Source organism: Pinus tabuliformis, chromosome X (assembly GCF_031772625.1).
Source record: "Pinus tabuliformis cultivar Carrire ecotype Pingquan chromosome X, CPIR1, whole genome shotgun sequence".
NCBI lineage: Eukaryota > Viridiplantae > Streptophyta > Pinopsida > Pinales > Pinaceae > Pinus > Pinus tabuliformis.
In genome coordinates this window covers 1,260,760,752-1,260,778,603 of record NC_142308.1, presented here as the reverse complement: position 1 = coordinate 1,260,778,603, position 17,852 = coordinate 1,260,760,752, and the positions used below count along the sequence as shown (strand labels likewise).

General features: G+C 42.4%; 1 protein-coding gene across 1 annotated transcript; it reads left to right on the top strand.

Moving 5' to 3' along the window:
- The first annotated feature begins 16,048 nt into the window (after positions 1-16,048).
- On the top strand, positions 16,049-17,569 carry LOC149144572 (uncharacterized). Its single transcript, XM_089452193.1, has 2 exons — positions 16,049-16,574; positions 17,022-17,569. Exons 1-2 carry the CDS (start codon positions 16,049-16,051, stop codon positions 17,567-17,569), a joined length of 1,074 nt encoding a protein of 357 aa, XP_089308319.1.
- The last annotated feature ends 283 nt before the right edge of the window (positions 17,570-17,852 follow it).

Sequence of the window (17,852 nt, the reverse complement as noted above, 5' to 3'; positions counted from 1 at the left end):
ATTCTAGGGTTTCCCATGTGTTGATTTCTGTGCAGGGCTGGAAGCAGTTACCTCTCGTTTCGCAGCACTGTATCGCAAAGGTCAAGAGCTGACCGACCGAATGGGGGCAGAGGGGTCCAGTGGGACCCCTACTTTCAAACAGATAATCATGCAGAAGCAACGACAAAATAAGTATGAAGGGGTCAGGATTTCAGGGCTTGATAATAACAAGCAGAATGGCAGAAGAAATAAGGAGAAAATACAAGGAGAAACTGACAAGCCAGACAGCACAACGGAAGGCAAAGGCACAGAGGGTGAAAGCCTGACAGGAACAAAAGACAAAGCAACCCCAATAATTAAATCATCAGAAAACGAGGAGGGACAAGCTGAGGAAGACAGGGAGCAAACTGACAACAGGCAAGGAAAGCCGGAAAAGGAAGGGGAGACAAGCACAAGACCCAATATATACTCTGCACCAAATGGGGTCTGCAAACCAAAAAAGACCAGTAACCTCAGGGTAGTAATTACTGACCCAGAGATTCAGGCTTACAGAGAGCACATGGCAGAGCATGCTGTCATTTGCAAATTTATGGGCATTTGGCCATCTGAAAGGACTCTCTGTCATTGGATTAGACAACAATGGAAGCCGAGAGGGGATGTTAAGCTTCACCTGGGAGCCAAGGGCTTCTTCACGGTTGTATTCTCCAACCTAGAAGACAAGGATAGAATTTTTGAGGGGGGTCCATACTTTTTGGCTTCAGCTGGCCTGTACATGCGACCATGGAAACCAAACTTCGCCCCAGAAAAAGAATCTTTCACCCAAGTCCCTGTTTGGATTCGTTTGTTCTCTCTCCCAATAGATTATTGGGGTTTGAATGCCTTGAAACAAATTGGTGACCAGTTGGGAACATTCATCAAGGCCTCGGAAGCAACTTTACAAAAGAGATATACATCTTATGCCAGAATATGTGTTGAAATGGATGTCTCTGGGGCACTGCATGAGGGGCTCTGGCTGGAATATAGGGACGAGGATTACTTTCAAGCCATAGATTATGAGCAGATTCCCTTCCGGTGCCGCAAGTGTCATGAACACGGGCATTTGATGATCTTAGATCTTAGATCTTGAAACAGATTCGGAGGATAAGCACAAAACCCTAGCATCAAGTGCAGGGCAGGATGAAAAGGAAGAACCACCCAAGGAAGGAACGGATGAAGGGGACCTCAGCAATGAAGTTCAAATGCAGGAGAGAACTGAGGAAACAGAAGAAGAAACTGACATGCTCACCAGTGATGGTGGAAGCGAGGATCAAGCATGGGAAGAGGCGCTAGCCAGAGAGGGGATGAACCTACCAGTAATTACTGAGAATTGGAAGGCCCGAGGAATAGAGAATGCACCGGAAGAAGAAATAAGGAAGGTAAACGACCTGTTCATAGCAAGGCAAAAAGCAGAGTTAGAAAAGCAGAACAGGAAGTTAGGTATAGTGAAAGGCAACAACTTCCACTCGAAGAGTCTCTTATGGAAATCATCCAGCTCGAAGCAGAAGAAAAGAAGAGGCCGTAGAACTAGTGGTGAAGTACTACAGGAGCTAGGCATGATAATGATAAATTCAGGGAAGATGAAGGCGCTTAGCGCCTTCCAGTCCTTTCAATGAAAATTAGTTAAATATGAAGATCATCTCGTGGAATGCAAGAGGGCTTAACAGCCTGGCAAAACAGAGGATCTTAAAGAGAAAATTCCAGAAATACAGACCAGAGATCATGTTTTTACAAGAAACTAAATGCAACAACTCTAGTATTAATAATCTGTGCAAAAAGCTTGGCAGAGATCTAGAAGTTTTAGAGATTAAAAGTCAGGGAAGAGAAGGAGGCCTGGAAACTATTTGGGACATAAGAGAACTTCAGATTTTATCAGCTGAGGCGAACAAACACTTCATAGCGGTGGCTTTTCAACCCACAGGTAACTCTGGTTCCTTCCTTTGCATCAATATTTATGGTCCTCAGAGATTAGAAGATAAAATTAATTTCCTGAATTCAATAACCAAACTCATTGAAAGACATCCAAGATCTAAGTGTATAGTGGGGGGTGATTTCAATATGATAACCACCCTTCTGGAAAAAAAAGGGGGTCTTAGAAGACTTAATAGGGATGCGGAAGCCTTCACTAGTTTCATTGAAACTGTCAAAATGGTAGATATACACCCCAAGAGTGGCATGTTCACCTGGAACAATAGAAGGGGGGGAGACAGGCTGATAGCTTCTCGCTTAGATAGATTTTTAATCTCAGAAAGCATCATAATGGATGGCATAACAGCAGAATCAGATATCCTTCCCAGCGGTGGGTCGGATCATTGGCCGATATCGCTTATTGTTGAAGTTCAGGGGACTCCAAGGAACAAACCTTTCAGATTTGAAAAATTCTGGTTAGACCACCCTAATTTCCTCAAAATGGTTGAGAAGTGGTGGGCTGAACCATTGGAGGCAAGAGGATCCAAAATGTTCAATCTCCAGAAGAGGCTGAAAGCAACAAAAGAAAAGATCAAAGAATGGAACAGAACGGTCTTTGGAAACATAGTCCAGGAAAAAGCCATTTTAGAGAACAAACTGGAACAGATTCACAGAGAAGGTGCAGCAGGAAACCTCAGTGCCGAAGCGATGGAACAGGAAAAAGTTCTTTCTCAGCAATGGCACAGAAGATGTATTCAAGAAGAGATACTTTGGAAACAGAAATCTAGAGTCCAGTGGCTCAAAGAGGGAGAGAAAAATAAAAATAAAAATCACAGGTCGACTCTAGACCACAGAAGTGCTAACAGGATTCTTGAGTTGAAAAACGATGCAGGGGAGATTTTAAAAAATCACAATGATATCTCTGCTCTGCTTTCGAATCATTTCAGCTCAATTGCTCAGGAACCGCCCACAAACAGAGAGGAGGCCATCAAGGAAATTACAGCAGCCATTCCCAAATCCATCACCTCAGATCAAAATTGGGCCCTTTGCAGAGAAATCTCTCTGGAGGAGGTGGAGGAAGCAATCCAGAGCATGCCCAATGATAAAGCACCAGGTCCAGATGGTTTTACTATCAACTTCTACAAGGCTTGTTGGAACACTGTTAAGCAGGAGGTATGGGAGGTCGTTGAGGACTCCAGACGCTCAGGAACCATTCTGAAATCCCTCAACTCCACCTTTCTAGCGCTGATTCCTAAGGTCGAAGAAGCAAAGACACCTGATAAATTCAGACCTATTGCCCTTTGTAATGTCATCTATAAAATTATCTCAAAAGTCATAGCTAACAGACTAAAGTCGATTCTTCCTGGGATCATCTCTGAAGAGCAGTCGGGTTACGTTGAGGGTAGACAAATTTTAGATAACATCTTGTTGGCGCAGGAGATGATTCACTCACTTCATTCGAGAAAAGAAGCAGGAATGTTAATGCAATTAGATTTGTCAAAAGCATATGATAAAGTTAGCTAGAAATACCTTGAAGCTGTGTTGGAGGCATTCGGTTTTTGCAGGACCTGGATCAAATGGATACTTGCTCTTATCAAATCTCCTAGATATTCAATCCTTGTCAATGGGGCGCCCTCATTACCTTTCACTCCTTCGCGGGGAATAAGACAGGGGGATCCCCTATCCCCTTTCCTATTCGTCATCCTAATGGAGGGCCTAAGCAGAATCATAGCCAAGAAAAAAGCTGAAGGATCAATAAAAGGTCTGCAACCGATTAGATCGTTACCAGCCACAACACATCAACAGTTCGTGGACGATACCATGTTACATGGCACCCCCACTGTGAAGGAGGCTTTGGCTTACAGGGGTATCCTTGATCTCTTTAGCCGAGCCTCTGGCATGGAGATTAATTTCTCCAAATCCACAATTTTCTTTTTCAACACTCATCCGGCAATTCAAGCTCACCTATCCCAGCTTCTTGGTTTCAGGATTGGTTCCCTGCCTTCGAAATATCTAGGGGCCCCCTTGACATTGAAACCTTGGCAGAAATCTCATTGGGAGCAGGTTCTTGCCAACATGGAGAAAAAGTGCAGGCACTGGACGAACAGAGCCCTAAACCTAGCAGGTAGACTTATTTTAACCAAGGCAGTGTTGCAGGCAATCCCGCAGTATTTACTCTCTATTCTTCCAGCGCCTAAGGGTATTTTGCAACAAATGAGGAACATACAGAGATCCTTCTTATGGAATGGGAATGGGGATAAAAAGAAATGGGCTTTGGTAGCTTGGAACAAGCTTTGCCAGTCAAAATCTAAGGGGGGGCTAAACTTAGTTGATCCGTCTGTGGTCAACAGAACCTGTGGAGCTAAGATATGGTGGAAATGGATCAAAGAACCCAATTTACCTTGGGCGAAGCATTGGAAGGAAAAATACACCCCAGACTGTGACACTCAGGATCTCATAAGACTACAGGAGGTCCCGGAAGGTTCGCCAATCTGGAACCATGCCAGAAATAACAGGAGCTTAGTACAGGAGAACATCTTTTGGGAGATTCACAATGGAAGGTTTTCCATGTTCTTGGAAGATGCATGGCAACAATCCCTTAAACTGGATACCCCAGAGCTTTCTCTCCTCAAGAGAACAAGTCAAAACGAGGGTCGATACAGAGTCAATCAATATTGGACCCAAAGCAGCAGGGATCCGATATGGAGGGATTGGATCAATCTAAACCCTGGGAACACAGAGGAGAACAATGAGAGCTTTCAGCAATTCAATGAAAGAATCCTCAAAAGAAAGATTCGAAAAACTGAGGAGGATGATAAGCTCAGATGGGGTTTAAAAGGTAATGGTAATTTTTCATTAAAAGAAGCCAGGGTTTTAATTGAAGAGGAAGAACAGGTAGAAGCCGTGCCTTGGTCTAGCAAAGTTTGGGACAGCCTATTCTGGCCGAAAGTCAGAACCTTCCTCTGGCTTTTAATGAGAAACAAGACTTTGACTTGGGACAACCTTTGCAAGAAAGGTTTCAGGGGACCCTCAAGATGCCCCATGTGCCTCGTCGAAGAGGAATCTATAAACCACCTGTTTAATGCTTGTGAATGGGAAAATCAGTTATGGAGTTGGATGGAGGGTATTATCAGTTGCTCTGACCGGGACAGAGATTCCATTCACAGAACCATCCTGAACTGGAGAAAGACTTCTCCAATACTCATAGAGTCAACAGCATATGGAAGTCTATTCCAGGTTTCCTTCTATGGTCGATTTGGAAGGAACGTAACCGCAGAATCTTTCAAGACGAACACAGGAACATAGAATTCTCTAAAGATAACATTATAACTAACATTCAACAGCTAATTCAAACGAAATGCAAAAAGGACTGCAACGAGAAACCTTCAGCTCAAGACTTACGCATTTTGAAGTGTTTTCGTCTGGAAGCCACCAGCAGCATTGCCGCTTCAAGAAACAGAGCGCAACCATCCTCACAGATCGACAATTGGCAGAGGCCGCCGGAAGGTGGAATGAAATTAAACTTCGATGGGGCCTCGAGGGGCAATCCCGGCATGGCAGGAATTGGAGGTGCATTACGGAACCAGCATGGAGAAATTCGGCACATATATTACAGAGCGCTTGGGGAGAGTACGAATAATGAAACGGAATTTGCAGCGCTTGAGCATGGTCTGAGAATTTTAAAATCCCTACAAATCTGCAATGTAATTGTGGAAGGGGATTCTTCTTTGGTTATATCAACCGCTAAGAGAATTCAGGGAGGAACCAAGGCGAACAAAGCCACAAAACACTGGCGGCTCGCCAAGGTGACGGAGAACATCGCAGAACTAATGGCTGGAATGAGAGGTTTAGTTTTTCATGCGGTAAGGCGCAAGGCGAACAGGTTGGCGGACTACCTTGCGAATTGTGGCGTGGACAATCAGGACAGGGGGCGGGACAGCTGTTGGGAGGAAGTGGACTGCCCGAACTTGAAGACGCGATGCTTACAGCTGGCACAGCAAGACCTACACGACACCGACCGGGCTTAACCGGCGTCGGTGCCTGCATCCGGGACCGCATTCCTGAGGTTTCCAGTAATAGTTTGGGTTCTCATTACGGGAGCTGGACGACTAGACAGATGCGGCGGTGGTCATTATGGCAAGAGAAGGCCAAATATGGAAATTATCAACATGGTTCATGCCACGAGGGACTCCGTAGAATCCGCTTGCGAGGAAAGGACAGCTGGCTCAACCGTAACGGGAAGGCATGCAGCTACATTTATGCAAGGTCAGGAAGGAGATGTGGGTCTTGTGCGGATATCTTTCGTATTAATAACGAAAGTACCTCCACTCTGCAGCCAAAGGAAAAGCGCATTATGGGAAACTCCATGGACAACAACTATTTAACGGAGAGTCGTAGCTCTGGTTCATTCACCTCGTTTCACAGCACTGCGAGAGACTACCACTATCCTGCCCGTAGAAGGATTCACAGTGACGAGTTCAGAGTGTATAGCATGGAGGCGGGGAGCTGTAGATGTTCGGCGGCCCAGCATGAACTTCGGACTGCGCAGAATATGTATGAGACCCGAGCAGCAGCCAGGAGCAAGCGTAAAATTGCGGAACTGGAAGCTGCTGTGAAAGCGGAAGAAGAGCAGAGACCGGGAGGGATTATTGCGGAGGAGGTTGATTGGTTGCAGGACCCGGGTACTCCATCCAAGAGAGCTACTCAGTATGTCCGAACGAAAGCAGAGAGTTGGAGAATCAAAACTCTCCTTGCAAAGGCCCTGGACTCGAAGGAGGACGGGAAGCAACAAGCTGGGAAGGTGAATTCCACTACGGACGAGCAGTCAGCAAAACTCCATGAAATCCATGATTCGCTGGATCGTAGAATTAGCACGGTGCATGATGCTGTGGAGACCGTCAACAAGAAACTGACCCTGCTCATCAGGCTTCTGCGGCAAACACTGAGCCCGGACCCCCTGATACAGGAGCAAAAGATGAAGGAGGCACAGGAATTCCAATCCATGCAAGACATGCAGGCCAGAGTCGATAAGCATGTTCTGGACGTGGGCTTAGACACTGTCAGTCGCATTGGTGGTTTTCCTCGCCCCGGTGGTTTCCCCTAGTTTCTGTTATGGCTGTCTTCTGTCTTCTGTAATGGCCTCGGCTATTTGCTAGTTATCTATGTTTCTCTATTTTCTTTGTTTCTGTCATGGCTTCGGCCTTTTGCTCGTTAGTAATGTCACTCTATCTATGTCCAAGTTTTGATAGTGTCATGGCGTTAAATAACAAGTCTAAGAGAAAGCCGCCCTGCGTGGTGAGCAGCTTAATTTTGAAAGCCCAGAGCTGGTTTTCAGCAAGTGTTCAATGGTAAATCTAAGGGTCGTTTTGCTTCGGCAGACTTTTTTGTAACATATTTTGTTTCTATAATATACATATATGACTTACAAAAAAAAAAAAATTTGGTTAGAAGGTTCCAAAAGTCATGGATCTAGCCAAATCTAATCTTAGCCATTGATTAGAGATTTAATCTCGGTCTTTGATGAACCAACAAGAAAATTATAAGAAGAGGCTTGAGGGTTAGTTGGAAGATACACCAGAGTGATGAGTCATTAATTTTACTAGAGTGAGGTTGCTAAGAAAAGTTGAATCAGTGATCAACAGTGAGGGGCAGTGAGTACGAGGCAGAGAGGTAGAGACAATACTGGGAGACCAACATAGAAGTAGAGAGAGCGATAGCAGTAGCCAGTCCAGGCTACGTAAAGCCCAACAGAGTTAATGCAGAGGCCAGAGGGACTGCATCATCTATGCAGAGGCTGTTGGAGTGACGCAGAGGGTCCCAAAGGCTGCGCAGTGCCTCAGAGAGCTGACAAAGAGGGTCCTGGGGCTGACACAGGTCAACAAGAGGCTGATGTAGGTTAGCAGGAGGTTGACCTAGAGGTCAAAGGTCCAACGTTGATCTTTAGTTGTGCCGAAGGGGGTTTCATGGGACAGGTTTTCTGAATCCCTGTTTCTAAATATAGAGGTATTGTTGTGGTATATTTTTCTCTGTTGAGTGAGATGGTTAGGAACTGAGTTGTACTCAGAAAGACTGCATAATAGTATAACCCTCAAAATAGTTGCACCAGTTTTCTTGCATTGGTCTTTTCCATGGACATTTTTCCAAAAATAATAGTGTCACTTTTATGCTTGTTTTATTTCAATTGTTGATATGTAGATGTTGTGATTGTATTGTGTTTATTTCAGTATTTAAATGTATTAAATAACTTGTTCAAATTTAAACAAGTAGAAGAAATAAACCAACAGAATGCAGATTAATTTTCTAATGGATAGAATTTGAAAATTCAACAAACCTCAACTCATTTAGCCACATGGTTAAACTCATACATTGGACATTTTAGTGAATGAGAAAGAAGACCTCGGATCTAGTTCCATCCATCTGGGCTTCGATTTCATGATTAATACAAGATTACAAAGTATGATGCCTACGATCATACAGACAGTCATCCACTTATGAGTCCACTCTTTGTCATCAGTGGACATGAATTCTTTATCATTGTACATGTAATGTTCGCTTATATGTTGAGTATGGGTATTCCTCCTTCAACAAAGATATCATGATGTAAATGTATTGTAACAGATGATTATCTTGACTAGCTGTTCTTGATATGAACTTGTCACAAGGTAAAGAGCTTCAGTCATCAGTTATATTTTTTGAATTTACTCTTTAGTGGACAATCTGTTTTAGGACAATTTGTCACATCTGGTCAATAGGCCTTCAAACCGGATCAATCCACATCCAACAACATATTGTCATCATTCCTACATAAATCCCTAAGCATGAATCTTCCAAATCCCTGAGTTTTTGGGTTTGACTGCCTCATTTTAGTTCTTTTAAGGCCTAGCATGCCCTTCCCCTTTAGGGATCTGCATTCAGCATCATTTTTCTCCATTTTGCACCAGCGCTGATTAGCAGCAATTTTTCCCTTGTTGGGGATGCGTTGATTCTAGAAATTTAGGAAAATGAAAAAGAATCCTGAAGTTGCCTATAACAGAAGCTTCTAGAGGTTGTTCAAGAATTTACCTTGGATAAGAAGTTTGAAACCTATCTGATCTTACCATATATATTTCACCTATTATCCCTTGAGCTCATCTTCCCCTCTTAAGTGGATTTCAAGCCTAGATTGGTAAATGGATAAGAATTCCTAAACTACCTCCCTCTCTTATAAATATATTGCCATCTACAATGTCAAGGTTGGATTTTGGAGACTGATCATGCCCTCATGTTGTTTCCTTGAATCTAAGAGAGTCATCATCTTCATGCATTAGGGTGACATAGAGGTGTTCTTTGTGACAAGGAAGGAAAAGGAAACTTGGGGACATGTCTACAAGATCAACTACAATTCTTAGTTGTAAACTCTCTCCATTTATATTAATACAAAGAGTACATTATTTTCATGTATGTGTTATTTTATGTTTACATTCATGTATTCCAATACATTTTTGATCCATTGAATAGAGTGCTTGGATAATGTTACATCGATGTCGTATATCTTTGGCTTGTGTTGATTGTATGTGAAGGTTCTAATTGTAGAAATCAGCTATAATTGGAGATTACAAGCCAATAAGAGAGTAAATCTTGCGATGGATTCCAAGTAAGACTCTTTCCATTCTCCAATTTCTCTAAGGGAAACTTTATATTATTTTCTTTTTCTTGTTCTAGACCAATCCACTAGGTCTAGGGAAGATACTTATGTCCGCATTCGTAAATCCCGCATAACAGCATGCATGTGCTATTAACAATGAATCTACAGATCTAGAAATCTAATAAAATTGTAATAATGTGGAATTTCACATTTTAAATATAATTTCATCATATCTAGTGTGACAAATTTTCTAGTGCAATATCCATGATAGTTTACGGATAATATTGGTATCAGAGCAAGTTTATTTGGGTGTATTATGGATATTTGTAGGGGATCTAGATCGGTTGGGTCAAAGTCGTAAAACCCTAATCATGGCCAAGAAATCTATGAATAACCCTCATGATCTTGTAGAGGAGAGGTTTTTGTGGTTGCAACAACAAGTCGCTAATATAAATTGTAATGTAAATATGCTCATTGGAGCCTTGAGAAATAATATTAGGATATTTGGAGAAGATGAGTGTTAAAATGCAAGGGATAAATCAGAAGGGGGATCAGGAGATCGAGAAGAAACAGAGAACCAGTTGAAGAAAGAACTCGAAAAATATCAATCGAGTTCGAGTCTTGAGAATCAATAATAGCCTTTATTTAAAATGGAAGCAAAGGTTTATATCAAGTTGTACCATGATGAGATCGACACTTTGAAGCTAAATCAGTGGTTACAACAACCAAAAGTGAATTTCATTGTCCACCAAATTGAGGAAGAATAAAATATTTTATTTGCACAACTAAAATTGAAGGGCCATGCCCTAACTTGGTGGGAAAGCCACATGAAGGCACTAAGGTTGGAGGGGGAGCCTCTAGTGACTAAGTGGGAGGACTTCAAAACCCTCATTAAGTCACAATTTTACCCTATTAGGTATATAGAGGACCAATGGATCTAGTGGCGCTACTTTAGGAAAAATTCAAGGAAAAGTGTTCAAGAGTATACCACAAAGTTCAGAAAGATGGTTGTAATGTTGGGTATCTCCCCAAAGAACCCAGATGTACTCCTCAAGTATTTGGGGGGTCTGCACCACTATCTATGGGAGCAAGTGATGTTGTTCAAACCAGAATAAGTGGATGAGGATTGTGTACAGGCACAACACTTGGAGAACATAGGCCCGAAAAAAGTGTAATCAAGTGGATCTAAGTAGGAGCAACATGACGTTTCTAGGGAGGGGAAGAAGAAGTAGAAAGGGGGGGAATATAAAAATATGACAGCCAAAACATAATAGTGCAAATATCCCAGCAACCACTACAACATTGATGACCATACAAAGGAGAAGTGTTGGAAGTTGCATCCAAAGCTAAACCCAAAGAACAAAAAGAGAGATAATACGAAGAAGAATCTCATGGCCATTGATTCGAGAAACCAAGTTGAAATCATATCATACATGGATGATATGATCATCTATACATTAATGTAGAAGGAGTTGAATCTAAGTAGCCTTCAACAACATGAAGAGAAAAAAAATGACCAAACTCTTCCATATAAAGATATAAGTCAATATGACAAAAATTAATGCTCTGTTTGACTCAAGATTGTAGGTGAATATCATTACACCAAAGTTGATCAAGAAGTTGGGGTTTGAAGTTCGTGATCATCTAAGCCCATATCCAATAGGATGGGTAAATAAGGATGTAGAGCTGAAGGTAACAAAATAGTGCAAAATTAGATTTCTATTAGTGTTGATTTTATTGATTAAGTAGAACTAGATATGGTTCCCCTTGATGTATGTGGAATCATGTTTGGGAGTCCCTACATGTATATGAGAGATGCAATACTCATGTGGAGAGCCAACCAGTATTGACACGAGATCCAACTATTGCTAGAATCCCCATTGCCAAACATTATGTTGTATAGGAAGTCTGTTACAGAAGAAATTGAGGTAAAGAAACACTTGTAGTAGAAACTAGAACAAGGTGTCATTCAACAGATTACATCACCATGTGGGTCACCCATCATCAGTACGCCAAAGAAGTACACGACTTGGAAAATGTGTATATATTGCAGGGTGTTGAACAAAATCACACTCAAGAACAAGTACCCCCTGCTAAGGATAGATGATCTGTTGCATCAGTTGCAGTAAGCAAAATACTTCACAAAGTTGGACTTAAAGTATGGATATCACCAAGTTCAAGTCAAAGAAGAAGATACCTAGAATATCATCTTCAAATCCAGACTATTGGGAATAATGCTGAGGGGGGGGGGGGGTGAATCAGTATTTACAAATCAATAACTTTTTCATTTCATAATCAGATTTATATACGCTACTTCAGTGAAGGGAACTCGTGTGTGCACGCAACTGTTCTTAAGGCAACCAGCATATATCCAGTGAACTTATGATTGAGTTAATTCATCATATGTTGATCTTTAATCAATGCATCAATATTGGGTTAAATTTTAACGAGTCCAACAGAGAGAGGCGATCTAGGGTTTCTGCAACTCTTCCTAGGGTTTCTGCAGCCCCTGCTACGGCAGGCTTGACTGGAAAAGATCAGTATTGATGGAAACAGGGTGGATCAAAGGTTTTCGTGATCCTGCCATAAGCGCGTAGGAAAATGCAACCCCTTCAGGGGGAGGGCAATGCGCCTCCCCCAAAAAAGGACAGCCAAAAGCAGCAAACCGAAGACATTGACAAAGAAGACAAACAGAATGAGGACAATACCGATAGCAGCAAGCAACAGGACAATGAACAAGATCAGAAAGACAAAAATAAAGCAAGTTCCTCCACATGCAGACCGGTGGCAACTCACAGGCCAAAAGTGGAATTTCCCAGTCACCGAATCAATGCCAGAATACAATTTATGAGGGATCATGCGCTGATTGGCAAGTTTATTGGAATATGGCCAATTGAGAGAGCGTTAAGGAGATGGATAAATACCAAAGGGACACATCACTTTGCATCTAGGTCCAAAGGGGTTTTTTACTGCCGTTTTTAACTGCTTGGAAGATCGCAACAGGATTCTGGATGGGGGTCCTTATTTTTTCAATTCTGCAGGTCTATATCTCAAAGGGTGGGTTGAACGATTCAATCCAGACAAGGAAGACCTCAGTTATGCTCCCGTCTGGATAAGGCTGTACTCGCTTCCTTGGGAATATTGGGAAGAAAATTCCCTCCAGGAGATTGGAAATGCTCTGGGCGAATTCGTCAAGGTTGCCGAGGAAACAAAATTATGCAGATACACGTCTTATGCCCAGATCTGCGTTTATATGGACCTCAAGCAAGCCCTGCCAGACACGGTAAGTCTCTTCCATGAAGATGTTGAATGGATTCAACTAATAGACTATGAGCACGTACCGTTTAGATGCAGGAAATTCCATGACCTAGGACACCTCTACAGGGATTTTCCTCTGAACAGGAAACCCCCTCCTCAAATGAGCTCAGACAACCAGGCGTCTGACGGTTTTACCAAAGTGGTAAACCGCAGAAGAGGGAACAAGAAATCGACAGCCAATCCCAAGACCAATCAAGTTAATATGTCAAAACCCTCAACAAGTAACAGCTTTGCGGCTCTGGCCAGTAATGATATGCAAGATCTTGTTAATGGACCTCAAAATGACAAAGAATCCAACAAAGAGCAGTCGGAGGGAACTACACAGCAACTAGGGGAAATCCTATTCAATAAATCAACCCTTCAATCCCAAACCAAAACTCAGGCCTGGCATTTTCAAGGAATGGAAGTTGATAATCCTGAACCAAGCACCAAGATGTTGAAGGAAAGAGAGGAAGACTCTCAAGAACCCTAGATCATTGAGGAAGACCCTGAGAATATTGACATTGGTGAACTGGATATTCTAGGACTCGAGCAAGCATGCAAGACAGGGAACTTTGACAAAATACTAGATCGGCAAGTGGACAACCTGGTGGAGGTCCTCAATCGAGCACAAAAGAAATACTCTCTAGGAGTACAGATAGGAAGTCAATGGGATGGAAAGTTCATCACCAAAGACAGCAAGAAGCGAGGAAGAAAAACAACCCTCGAAAGAACCATCAAGATAGGCGAAGTGCTAGTTGAGTCAGGTAGGTACGCCAAGCTGACCAAGTACTTCAATGTCAATCCCAACCCTTCTCAATGAAGCTGATATCATGGAACATAAGGGGGCTCAACAGCCCTAGGAAAGGCAGACTATTAAAAAATATGCTTATGCAGGAAAAACCAAATATACTCTTTTTGCAAGAAACTAAATGTAATTCGACAGTTTTGGAAAAAATAGCAGTGAAAGCCTGGCCAGGAGGGCTAGTAACAGTTGTTGATGCTCAAGGGGCGTCGGGAGGACTAGCAATTCTCTGGGATGCATGAGTAATTCAACTCGCCAACATACATGCAAACAAGAACTTCATCCAACCAATATTTCATATAATTGGCACCAACACCCATGGTCATATAACTAATGTATATTTCCCTCAGGAAACCATACACAAAGCTGAAATTTTGGATACCTTGTCAGAGCTTAACTCAAACAGGCTCTACCCGCTTTTTATATCTGGAGGAGATTTTAACATGATAGCAAGAATGGAGGAAAAGCAGGGAGGCAGAAGCAGAAGAAATAGAGATGGGAATCTACTAAAAGACTTTATCCAAAACAACTGGCTAGTAGATCTTCCTTCAAATAACGGCATGTTCACTTGGAACAATAAAAGAGAGGGATTGCAAAAAATAGCTTCACGTCTCGATAGATTTCTAATATCAGACAATGCAACTCACCTAGGTGGGGAATTCAATGCTTCCATCCTTCCAGTATCAGGTTCAGATCACTGGCCCATAGCTCTCCAATGGAACCGGCCAGGCAACAGTATTAGGCGTCCCTTCCGGTTTGAGGCATTTTGGTTAACTCATCCGGATTTCTATGAATTTGTTAGATCAACTTGGCTCAAGTTCAATCCCACTAGTGGAACCAAGATGTCTATATTCTAGCAGAAACTAAAGCACCTCAAAGGAGAAATCAAACACTGGAATCATACCACTTTTGGCAATATTTTCAAAGCACAGGAAGCACTCAATCAAGAAATGATGAATGTCCAGCAAAGGATCATCATAGAAGGAAACCCTTTGGAGGCAGAACAAGCTATCGAATCCCAAATTCTAGATAGAGCACAACAGGAGGAAACCCTTTGGAGGCAGAAATCGAGGATCAGATGGCTTAAGGATGGGGAAAAGAATACAAAATTTTTTCATAAAACCACAGTGCAGCGCAGAATGAATAATTACATTTCCCACATCAAAAACGAGCAGGGAGACAGAATTGAGATGCATGAAGGAATTGAAGATGAGTTTCTCAGATACTTTAAGAAAGCTCATCAAGAACCCAGCATAGATAGAATGTCTGCTACAAACAAAGTTATAAGGAACATTCCAAAACTAATCACAGAGGAGCATAATCTTATCCTCCCTAAGCCCACAAGTCTGGAGGAAGTTGAAAGTGTTGTACATCAGTTGAAAGCAGGGAAAGCGCCGGGTCCAGATGGATTCACCTCCAACGTTTTCCATAACTTTTGGGATCTTATCAAAGTGGAGGTCTGGCAGGTTGTTGAGGAATCTCTCACTTTATGATGGATGTACCCAGGGCTGAATGCCACCTTCATCGCCTTAATACCCAAGGCAGAGGAATCCAATACTCCAGACAAGTACGGACCGATTGTTCTATGCAACATAATCTACAAGATTGTCTCAAAAGTGATAGCTACCAGACTGAAACCGTTGCTCCCTCTCATTATCTCGCCCGAGCAATCTAGTTATGTAGAAGGTCGGTAGATAACGGATGGGATTATTTTAACTCATGAAATAATCCACTCTTTGAAGCAAACAAAAAAACCAAGTATGTTGCTTAAAATCGATTTGTCTAAAGCTTTTGATAGTATCAGTTGGGTTTACATTCAAAAAATTATTACTACCTTTGGCTTTGCCCCTTCCTGGGTTAGATGGATTATCAATCTTTTGTCTTCCTCATTCTTTTCTGTGCTTATCAATGGTATCCCATCGGCTACATTTCGTCCTTCCAGGGGTATCAGGCAGGGAGATCCCCTTTCACCTTTTCTTTTTGTTATTATGGCAAAAGGACTAGGTAGGAGTCTAAAATCCGCTCTGCATTCCCAGCGTCTCAAAGGCCTATCTTTCAGCAACTCCCCTACCTATTCCCACCAGCAATTTGTGGACTATAACATGATTTTTGGTCATCCCTCAGTCCAAGAAGCTCTCCTTCTCAAAGCCCTCCTAACGAACTTCTCTGAAGCTTCCGAAGCCCTTATCAATCATGTCAAATCTCAAATATTTTTCTTTAACACCCCAGCTCCCACTCAAAGAGCCATAGCCCGTATTCTTGGTTTTACCATTGCTTCCCTTCCCTCCAAATACCTAGGAGCTCCCTTAATAGCCTCGGCCCTCAAGCACTCCTCTTGGAAAGACCTGTTAGAAAAGCTAGAGGCAAGGCTTTTCCTCTGGACTCATAGAGCTCTTAATATGGCCAGCAGACTTGTTCTCATTAAGGCGGTTCTCCATTCCATGCCCTTGTATCTTTTCTCTATTCTTGCAGCTCCTAAATGGGTTCTCAAGGAGATAAAGAATCTCCAGCGCAACTTCTTATGGGGCAGTTCAGGCCCTAATCGAAAGTGGGCTCTGGTCAAATGGGACAATGTGTGTCTTCTGAAGAAGGCTGGGGGTATTGGACTAAGAGATCCAGGGCACAGTAATAAGGCAATGGGAGCTAAAATATGGTGGAGGTGGCTTGCAAATCCTAACACCCCCTGGGCCTCCCTTTGGACAGCAAAATATGCGAACAATAGCCCTATTGAAGAAAGAATTCGAATGTCAGAAGTAAGCACAGGGTCTGTAATTTTGAATTTGGCCATTCAACATAGGGATCTAATACAACAACATAGTTTCTGGGAAGTTAAGAGCGGTAACACAGCAAGATTCTGGGAAGACTCCTGGCAGCAGCTCCCAAAGATAAAGGACACTCTCTCTAACCTTCCCTTACCAGAGCAAGGTATAAATCAGTTAGAAAAGGTTAATCAGTTTTGGGACCCTTCTTCCACACAGGGATATAGACAATGGATGGATGCCAAACAAATTATGATGCACGGCTCTGAGCAAACTCAGCTCTCTCTTTCCTTAGAATTACAAAAACGACAAATCCTCATCTCATAAGGATCGGACATACTCAGATGGGGATATGAAGAGAAAGGTACTTTCACCACAAGGGAAGCATATAAGATAATTATCAAAGAAAGGATAATCAAAGACACTTTATGGGATAAAATTTGGCATTCCTCAAATTGGCCGAAGGTGTCTACTTTTTTATGGCTCCTATGTCACAATAAAATTCTCACATGGGATAATCTCAGAAAAAGAAGCTTCTCTGGCCCATCTATATGTCTCAACTGTAAGCAAGAAGAGGAATCAACTATACATCTAATGCAAACCTGTCAAATAGGACGGAAGCTGTGGGAAAAGGTTACCTTCCGATGCCAAAAAGAGGGCAGAGTGCAAGGGGATATCAGAGCTACTATTCGCAATTGGAGTCAAGAGCCATATCAAAGCAAACTCCTCAACACACTATGGCAGCTTATTCCTGGTCTACTGATGTGGAACATCTGGAAGGAGCGGAACAGAAGAGTTTTTAAGGATCAATCTATGTCTATAGAGCAGATATGGACCAAATTACATCAGAACATTAAAGAGTCATTAGCTATTAAAGCCTGGTCCCAAGAAGATTTTCCTTCACTGCTGCAGGAACAATCAGTCTGGGATAATTGGAAGATACATTTAAATCAACAGCCTACTCTTAAAGATAATCCTACTAAGAATAAACAAAGGCCAACAAAATGGACTCCGCCGCCTAGCAACATGTTCCATCTCAACTTTGACGGAGCTTCAAAGGGTAATCCGGGAAAAGCAGGTTATGGGGGAGTCTTTAGGGATCATTATGGCACTCCTCAACTCATATTTCTCGGCTCAAAAGGTTGGGACTTCAAAAACTAAGCAGAATTGGAAGGACTATGGCAAGGTCTCACCCTGGCTCAGGACAAAAGTTTTTTTCCACTTATCATAGAAGGGGACTCACAAATCATCATAAACATGGTCACAAAACTAATGCAGGGCTCCCCCATACATAAGGTCAGTAACAGTTGGAGAATGGCTCAAAGGCTCGAGCTAATAGACAGATGGCTTTCTCAACATCAAGAAATTTCTTTCAAACACACTAAGCGGGAAGGAAATAAGCTTGCTGATTTTCTTGCTAATATAGGAGTGGAAATTGGGGTAG

Coding starts and splice junctions, on each gene's coding strand:
- LOC149144572 (XM_089452193.1), top strand. CDS start 16,049: ATGGCCAGCAGACTTGTTCTCATTAAGGCGGTTCTCCATTCCATGCCC. Junction 16,575..17,021: donor CCTTCCCTTACCAGAGCAAG/GTATAAATCAGT, acceptor CCTGTCAAATAG/GACGGAAGCTGTGGGAAAAG.